Source organism: Seriola aureovittata, chromosome 4 (assembly GCF_021018895.1).
Source record: "Seriola aureovittata isolate HTS-2021-v1 ecotype China chromosome 4, ASM2101889v1, whole genome shotgun sequence".
NCBI classification, from domain to species: Eukaryota; Metazoa; Chordata; class Actinopteri; order Carangiformes; family Carangidae; genus Seriola; species Seriola aureovittata.
Genome location: NC_079367.1, coordinates 8,211,348 through 8,220,989, shown reverse-complemented (window position 1 = coordinate 8,220,989; position 9,642 = coordinate 8,211,348). Strand labels below are relative to the sequence as shown.

At 41.9% G+C, this 9,642-nt stretch overlaps 1 protein-coding gene across 1 annotated transcript in view; it reads left to right on the top strand.

Annotated features, from left to right (window-relative positions):
- The first annotated feature begins 5,390 nt into the window (after window positions 1–5,390).
- ssh2a (slingshot protein phosphatase 2a) overlaps window positions 5,391–9,642 on the top strand; it is a 29,807-nt gene continuing 25,555 nt past the window's right edge. Inside the window, exons 1-2 of the mRNA XM_056374222.1 lie at window positions 5,391–5,573; window positions 8,405–8,448. Of these exons, the coding sequence (XP_056230197.1) occupies window positions 5,511–5,573; window positions 8,405–8,448 (107 nt within the window). The 5' untranslated portion in view covers window positions 5,391–5,510. The remainder of the gene's footprint in view (window positions 5,574–8,404; window positions 8,449–9,642) is intronic.

Sequence of the window (9,642 nt, the reverse complement as noted above, 5' to 3'; positions counted from 1 at the left end):
GTGATTGCAGTATACCATGAGGTAGCCAAGAAACTTTTAGAGAAGTCTCATTATTTCAGCATGCAGTTAATCTTTCCACACATCAGCAGTTCTATCGGCCAGGTTTGAAATGAAACTCAGTATGGATATTTATTTTTTTAGTTTAATTGCACCTCTCTGGATGTGCATATACCTTGTGTGCATCAACACTCCGAGTTGTGTGCCAGTGGGCTTCTCCTATATATGTGTGTGTGTGCGCTTTATTGTGGCAATTTCCTCTGAGCTCCCTTCCCCTGACTGACGGACACATCCTGTGTTCCCTGCCTCGCATTATCACTGCTGATCTATATTAAACAGTGCAGCACAGCCAGCGTATCCCTCCACCTCTGCTGTACCTGTCATCTCAGCATCTGTCTGGCTGCCTGCCTGCCAGCCTCTTTCACTATCGGGTGTCTATCAAGGCCTCCAGCTCATTTCATCTCTTTCTTCTAACTCTCATATCTTCTTAATTTCTCTTTCTTGTTTTCATTTGGGCAAGCCAGCCCGGACTGTATGATTTTGTGTATATCTATGTGCCTACTCTCATTTTCAAATGTGTGTACGGTTTCCGTCATTTTTAATAAACTCCCCATGGGATCTCATTTGCACTATGATAACCGTCATACTTCATCACAGGAGTTCACTTTGACTTTCCACTTTCCAGAGAGCAGCTGAGTTTGACATATCTTTCAACTGCCTTTCTGCTGGTCTCCCCTCAGTTTTTAATATAAATATTTTTTGACAGCAATCGAGAGGGTCACTCTTTATTTCTGACGGAAAAATCCTGGCATTTACCTTTCTAACTTGCTCCATATGTCCCGTCTGTCTCTCCATTTCTTCCTCCACCCAGCCTCTTTGCTGATCCCCTGATACTGCCGCTACCTCTGAAGAACAGGAAATGAAACTCTTTTTTCCTTCCAATCTGTCGCTCCCACCCTTTATCACACAGAAACCTTGATTCCCTGCAATGGCTGTCTCTCACTCCCCTAATGAACTCATTTTGCACGAAGGGAGAATACCATCTTATCTCTGCAGAGTAAGGCCTCTTCTCTCTCTAACACACTCTCCCTCTCTCTCTTTTCTCTATTGCTCGCTTCTCCTGCCTTCTTAGTTCATATAATTGTTGCCAAGATACACTGAGAGGTTCTTGATATGTTGTCTTCTCATTACAGGTGATGAGATGAGAAAGATGAGGAGCAAGAGAGAGTGAAGTGATCTTTAATAGTATCTAGTAATCTGGAGTCATTATTCTTGTTTTATGAATGTGGGAGTTCAATTTTCAGTGTTTATGGTATGTCATATGATGACCATGCACTACTAGAAAGCACAAGAAAACATATATATGGACACCAATATAAAGCGGACACACACGTGGTGGTGGAGTGCAGTTTATTATTCTAAACGATTTCACAGTAGTATGAATGAACTGTGGTTTATTTGGGAGCATTAGTTCTGTACAGAGATAGAAGTGAATACTCCCCATCTACCACATCTGAGAGTGAGAGGGGACAAACTACAAATGTCGCCGACTACGACACGGAGACATGAGGTCATTGACGTGATGTGCAAATGAGCGATTAAAATAAAAAAAAAATTAAAAAATTACAAGCAGTTTGCAGAAACTCAGATGATGTCAAGTGAAACAAAGGCAGCCAAAACGCCCCTCCAGCTAGCTAAGCTTAGCTAGCTGAACCCCAGGGCTCACCTGGACATACGTATGCTGTTTCTTCTTCGTTGGAAATCGTGGAAATTCGCACGGAGAAATCGAAGCGAACGCAGTTAACGCAGCGTTTGAAGTTTTTATTATTTGTGCACAGTTTTTGAGGTTTTTATTTTGTTGTAGTTTTGTTGTTTTGTTACACACACTCACAAACATACCTGTGTGATGTACCTTAGGGTGACCGCGGATGCGACCCCATGCCTCCAGGTTGACGGTCGGTGTCCTTCCTCCTTGGACCAGCTTCAGCGCTGATCGACGCCCAGAACCTGTAGCCTACCTGATTCACCTGCAGCAGGTGTGGATCAGCTGACAGGGGAGGGCACCTGGGGCCTCATGAACCAAAGTCTTGCGTAGAATTCACTCTGAAAAATTCACATGTATGAAACCATGCACGCGCAGGATTCCACGCACAGAAATATTTTTCTTGAACTATATTCACGTTGTCCTGAGTCAAAATATTTACAGAAGTATTTTGTTTATTTACATCCATGCTCTGTTTTTAATAGACTCTCACATGGAATGAAGCAACGTGAGACTGAGACTATCCAAGTCTTTTCCAACTTTGCGCGTTAGTTTATTGACAAGAGTAAATGACCCACACAGACAAACAATATATATATATATATATATATATATATATATAAAACACGTGGTGGTGTGCAGACTAATTTATTAATCTTAATGATTTCCCAGTAGGGTATTACGAATGAATTTGTCATTTATTTGGTAGTTTTTCCTGGTGTGAATAATTTTACTAATTGTGCTGTGTGTAATATGCTATTTTAAAGGTGTTCCACAAATCCTAAGCTATTCACCTTCTAATGTGGACAAGAACCCTCTTTATTAATTTTCACTGAAGGTCTGTGTAAAGTTACACTGTGGATCAACAGACCCTCTTTACATAGGTCACAGAAGAGTGATCGCAACTGTGGTTCATAGAATTAATAATGGGTAAGTGCAGACATTAACAGCTGTTCTGAATAAAATAGATTACCTATTACCTCTACATATAGCTGCTTTCATGTGTTAGGCTACCAACTTTCCCACTGTGGTCAAATGAATAGTCAAATGGTCAGAGGGTGCATGGAAGATATGCAAGCGATACAAGCTTTAGAACAGTGTATGCAGTTTAATGTCAGCATGTAGAGCACCTCTGTTGGAGTTCCCAAAAAAGAAGTCACAACTATAAATTTTTTGGCCAGGATTTGCTCAAATGCTTCTTCCATTTTATAAAAGCCTCTCCTCATCTAAACTATAGTCTCCAGTGTAAGCTGATTTTATGTTTAATGGGGTCATATCCCCCCCTGTTGGTTTGAAGGAGTATCATGACGTTAGAGTCAGAGCAGCTTGTTTTGAGGAGAACTGACCACTGGGGGGACTGGAGCTCCACAGAGAGGAGGTGAATGAGATGATCAGGGTGTGGACTCAGGATGGAAGAAAAATTAAATCAATGGACGATGACATCATCCTTAAATTACATTTGACGTTTTTGCTAAAACCAGCCCAGACTGGCTGAGGAAAACTCACTGAGTGAATTTGTATCAGAATAATGGAACATGTCAGTTAATCACTTACTGAACATTTAAACTTTTATTTCCATTTGCACCTTTTTCATAATTGCTCACATTAAACTGCAGTTGGCTGAAGTGGCAAAATTGATTCAAATTGTTATTTACCTATTGCTTTTATTCTTTTACTTTATTATTTTCCACACAGACTAACATATACACAATCTACCTGTCTCACACACACTCACACACACACAGTGCCTGTGATCTAGTCTCTTATGGGGAGCAGAGCTTTAATTATAAGGAGGATTGCCTTTAGTCCCATTGTTTCTGTCCTGGCATAAGTCCCTGAAGTAGCCTCATCCTCTATTCTAATCCTAATCTTGTTTTCTCCTTCACACCTGCTTCCTCAGTCTCCTCCTGCCTGCTCTGGTTACCTGTTTGCAGAGGATCTATTTTTTTCTCTCTTCCTCTTTTGCCCTCTGTATGACTCCCTCTTCATCCGCTCTTTTGTCATCCATCTTGCTGTAATAAATGCTAATTGTTTGGATATTGTGTTTCCAGCTAAGAGAGGTCTTCCCTACTGCCAAAATGTTATGGACACGTATGCACAATACACAATTTGTCTCCACTTTTAGCAGAGACGGGATATTACCCCTTAAATTGAAAACAAATAGAGGAAGATTCATTCATACACAGCTGCTCACTCACACAGACAGTGTGTATCAGGCCTAATGGGCTACACCCAAACTGTGGGGCTGGATATGGAGGGGGGAGGATGCGGGAGTCATCAATCATGCTGTCACTTCTTTATTTGCAATCATTTCTGCCCGGTGCTTTCTCTATTTCTACCTCCTCTTTCTATCTCTGATTCTCTCATCACTCCTTTCATGCTCTTCAAGTGTAAGGCAATCACTGCTTTTTCTTTCTGCACTACCTAAGTACCTCCTAATCAGTTTGTTTTATTTTGTCTCTCTTTCTCTTTCTCTTCTTCTTCTCCTGTGCTTTCAACACTGAGGCTTATTGGATGATCAATAAAAAGGAAAAGAGGAGGAAAAAGATGGAGGAGAGGGGGAGGAGAGGGAGAGAAGGAGGCAATGACCCAGATAATGCAATGGAGTGAATCAAAATGAGCCCCCTATCCTTGTATAGACCTCAGCTACACATCCATCCACACCGTCCTTTTTATCCCCATCCCAGAACATCTACTCTGATTGTGTAAAAAATTTGATAAAGTGCAGTGACCATGAAAAGTCAAGGGAAATGTATTTGCTTTCTGATCTGACATATGACATCAAGGCTCTTTGAGATATGGGTTGTGTTAGGGTGCTATATAGCCCCTCTCATCTTTCACTTCCTTCGTGACCCTCGTCTGACTTTCCTTTCACCATTCTCCTCCACACACACACACACACACACACACACACACACACACACACACACACACACACACACACCTCCCCCTGCATTCACACCCCAACCACCACATCACATCTCCCAGGAGAGGTGGGTGACTGAAAAACATGGAAGCAGTGAGATGTAAGGTCAGCTCTTGTCCTGCAGCATATCATGTGTAGAAGCAGACAAGAACATAGTGATGCATTATTCATGGTGCTGTATGTCACCTATCTAATACCTCAGTACACACACACACAAACACACACTAACACAGACATACACACTGTAGCTACAGTTTAATATCAATCCTTATTTTCAGTTAATTGGTCGATTGGTAGTGATCTTTGGATGAATGGGAGTGTAAGTATTCATCAAGCACCCAGCAAACCCATTTGACAGCTGGTTGTTACAGCGCATGCGCATGACACCGACAAGACAGCCTCAGTGGTATTAAGCCAACCGGGGTTAGGAAAGCCAATATCGAAAGTTGATATTTACTTGCCAAAATAAAAGCACAGAGTTATTCGCTCTAAAGAGGTTAATTTATTAAGACCAACACAAATACCAGATTCATTATGTTAAGGGTTTATAAATACACACTTAAATTTAAGCTCTCATATATATTATTTAATAATGTATTGTTTTAGGTAATTCAGCATTTCCTGAATACAATTTTTATTTTGAAAAAGGAAAAGACCGGATGTGCTTTTTTATTCTGTTGAACTTGACACTAGCGGGGCAACTAAGCAACGGCCAGAGAAATAACCTCAGGAGCTCGGCGTACTGTAGTTTCTGCCTAAACTAATGACTGGCGTCCCGGCGCTTCACTGTCCGATGTGAGGGAGGTCTGAACAGCAGCAGCCGGGATGGCGCTGGTCACCGTCCAGCGGTCGCCGACACCGAGCACTACCTCCAGCCCCTGTGTGTCTGTAAGTGTCCGTGAACTGGTTTGACATTTCGGCTCAGTTTCGTTAAGTCTTGTCACAGCCTGACCACCGTTAAACGCTAGTCCTGTTTGCACCGCTCAGGGCAGATGCATATGGGTGGCTAACTTAGCTGCTAGCATCATACTGCACCCTGAAAGTAGCTTCTCACAGTCCCGCAGGGGGATACAGGCTTGTCTTCCAACTTATTTAAAGTTAACTGGCTCAACAAACTAACTCAGACTTAGCTAGATGATGTTAGCAGTTACAGCTCACTTCCTCCCAGAGGAACCTGGAGTCGCATTAGACTAGCCGTCTGACAAACAGTTTTTTAAACCGATGCTTGAATTAGCAGTAAAAATCGTAATTGGTTATGTTTACTCTAATGTTATAAACATGATATGCTGCCTCCTGTGTTTGTGTCTGAATTGCCATGTCGTGTGAGCAGCACAAATACAAATTGGCCTCTATTACCACTGGTCAGTGGATTGACAGTGAAGGGAGAGGAGCTGCCTGGAAAGCTGGTTAATGTGACAGGCCTGTCAGACACTGTTGGACGAAGTGGGACAGTCCTCTTATCCCCTCTGACACTTTGAGGCTCCTCATGTCTGCTGTCCGGCTCTTGACACAGATCCAGGTGGTGGTGGTGGTGGTGTGGCAGCCACAGATAAGACCTGTGCTCTAATAATGATGCTTTCACCCATGACTACATGTTAAAAGACACACTTTATGTCTTAAGCTTGGTCTGTCCTCAGTGTTTTGCAATGATTGACTGTGTTCCAGGTATCAAGGCCAGTCCGATGGAGAATCACATGGGACAGCCATGCAAATTATGGTGAATGGATTAGGAAAATCCCCAGCAGAAAGTTTGTTGATAAACATAAAAATCGTATAATGGGAGTGGTTGTAGAACCGAGCTGGCAGTGTGGAAATTTGATAAAAACCTTCAAAAAACAGCATGAATGGAGTCATTTACATCACACAAAAACATAATTACAACATAATTCTTGATGCCATTACAGTTCAGAGCTTTGATTTGATTATTTGCTTCTTGCGACATTTGAACACATGTCCATTAAAATCTCGGACCAGTCTGTATCAGATCAAAGAAACAGCACACATGAGTTAAGATATAAGATGAATTTATAATTCTGAGACCCTGAAGTGAGGGTTTGTACCTTTGAGGCAGTGAAAGAATCCCATGCTGAGGTTACCAGCTGCTTGTCATGAGACCCATTCCTGATGGGAAGCAGCCATGTGAGATGTCTGGTGCGGGGGTGGGGGACAGGAACCTGGGAAAGGGACAGAAGAACAGAGCAGTATGTGGAGGAAAGAGCTGTGAATGAGCTGCTAAAAGAAAGATCAACAATCATGAGAGGCACAGCTGGAATGCCATTGCTAATATATACAGTTTATGTTTGATAGGCTTTTTCAAGCATGCTGCCCCCTAAGCTTATTAGCAGCACTTTCACAAATTTAACACAGATTATTGACCCATCGATTAATGCAGCCAGCGTTATTTGCCTTCAGCACAGTGGGGAATGGACACCCTACAGTGGTAGTGTACAGTAATCTGCCTAGCAGCACACCAAATCCCTTCTTCTCATTGGCTATAAGACCACTCCCTACACATCTATGCGGTGGCATGGCAACCATGAAGATCAGCCTGTGCATTATACCCTAAGCATGGCCAGGCTTATTATGGTATGTTGGGTTATTCACATAGTGGAAGTATACAGCACATCACATCAGTAGTGTGTGTGAGTGCTCTGCCGAGGTGTAATGGTATACTGGTATCACATTTGCCTTTGAAATCTGCTGAGCTAGGCATTTTGTCATGTGTGCAGGGAAGGTTTGAGTCTATGCATGGAGTCCTATTTCTTCTGTGTCACCATATTTTGTCTTGAAGACAGGCTGTTGGGCTGATGATGCAGAGAGCATCTTTCAGCCAGCTGCCTCTCCACGCCTAATCACATCTGTGGTTGCGGACACAGGAATAGATGAACTCTATCCGTCCTCCTCAAGCCTCCGCTCCTCCTGACCTACTGCATCTGGCTTTCAGTTTAATCTTCCTCATCCATCGTCATCTTTTATCATCGTTCATCAGCACCAGCATTACCATCTTCATTATTGTTGTTCATTGTCCCATGTATATATATCCTTTGGGTCCATATGTACAGTGTGTGTCTTTGGTTTTGCATGTATGTTGTGTATTGGCCAGGATCGAGAGATTGATGCCAAACAGAAAGTTCCCTGACTTTTGTGAGGGATTACCAAAACAGGCCGGGATTAAAAGTGTGTGTGTGTGTGTGTGTGTGTGTGTGTGTGTGTGTGTGTGTGTGTGTGTGTGTGTGTGTGTGTGTTGTGTGTGTGTGTGTGTGTGGTGTGTGTGTGTGTGTGTGTGTGTGTGTGTGTGTGTGTGAGATGAACTGTGCTGGTTGCAGTATTGGGGGAGGATGATTGCATTTTGGAAAAAGAGATACAGAGTGGGGAGGGCATGGACACACAGTCTGTTTCAGCCTTATCCCTGGTCCATGCTCTGAGCCTCAGTTAAAATACCACGCTGGCCCTGCCTTGTGACTGAAGTCACAGATGAAAGGTTTGATGTAGCTGGCCTAGCTGCCAGCCAGTTTAACACTCTTTTAATGCAAGGTTAATTGAGTCTGACTCAGCATATGATGCAAATAGCAACCCAAGTCTCTTTGGTCAATGTGAAACAGTGTGCTATTTTTGAAATGTTAGCTGCTGGTTTCCAAGGCTGATGTGAAGTCACACAGGTATTGAATATTAATTTCTGTTTTTTGATGATGTTTCTTTCTAATCCTCTGTCTCTCTAGGAGTCGGGCAGTGGTGAGGATGACCGCCGCTCCCAGCCAAGGAGGTGAGACCTCTACTTGTTTTGTCATACTCTGTCTTCAGTTTCATGGAATATCTCTTCAATTCAGTAGCATCTGTAGAAACTGCAAGTTGAGACCAGGCCACTAGGGGGAGGCTGTACATCAGATTTACAGTGTTTCCTCAATTACTGAATGCATTAAAGTTCTTTAACCATTAATGCAAGGAATTGTGTCAGTATGAGTCCACTTGAATTGTGTTTTCCATTTGTAAAGTTTAGTTTCCTCCATTAAGACCCCTGCTATAAGGACACAGTTGTCAACAGAAAGTCTATATTCACCAGATTCGCATTGTCACAAGCACCTTACACAACAGTGGTATCAAAGAGAAAATACTGAATTTCAAAGCTATTGTAACCAGTGGTGAAACGTAACTGTGTACATTTACTCAAGTACTATACTTAGTACTTAAATGCTTTTACTTGAGTAACATTATAACACGATGGAGTATTTTTACAGAGTGGTATTAGTACTTTTTCTTAAGTAAAGGACATGAATAATAATTCCTCCACCACTTTTTATAACTTTGTTTAGTAAACACAAATATCTCAGTACAACTAATTAATGTTAATTAATGTGCAAATTTATACATATTTGTGCATTTTTTTTCCCACAGTAGAATTCCCAATGTCATTTGAGGATTAGGCCAAAGCAACTTGTTCGGCACAGTCTTGTTTCTTTTTCAACAGGTTTTCATGCTGTGAATAAATAATGTTTTTGTAAGTACTTTTGTCAATATTATGTCGGTTCACTGATGTCACAGCTGGGGTTGATTTGCAAGATTATCCCATATGGCTGTAGCTGAGTAGATGATTTACTTTTGACGTGTGTATTTGTATCCTCATAAAAGACAAGGACGTCACCACTGTTATTGTCCTTTTGTTTAGATGACTCAGGTGGCTTTGTCATTGTGCAGGATCCTGGGCCAAGGCCCTCTACAGAATTTGAATGAAATTCACATACTTTACAGAGGCTTTATGTTTGTGTGTGTTTGACTTTATAAATGCCTATAACCAGTTACTATTGAACATGGAAACGTATCTTCACTGTGGTGAAGGCTCACACAGAGTCTATCATTTTAAAGGTTATTCCTACACCATAGTCTGTCTGTGGAGACATTCACACACAATCATTAAATAGGGAGTGGAACATCAAAGCCTAAACAGCCTTTCCCTCTTTAA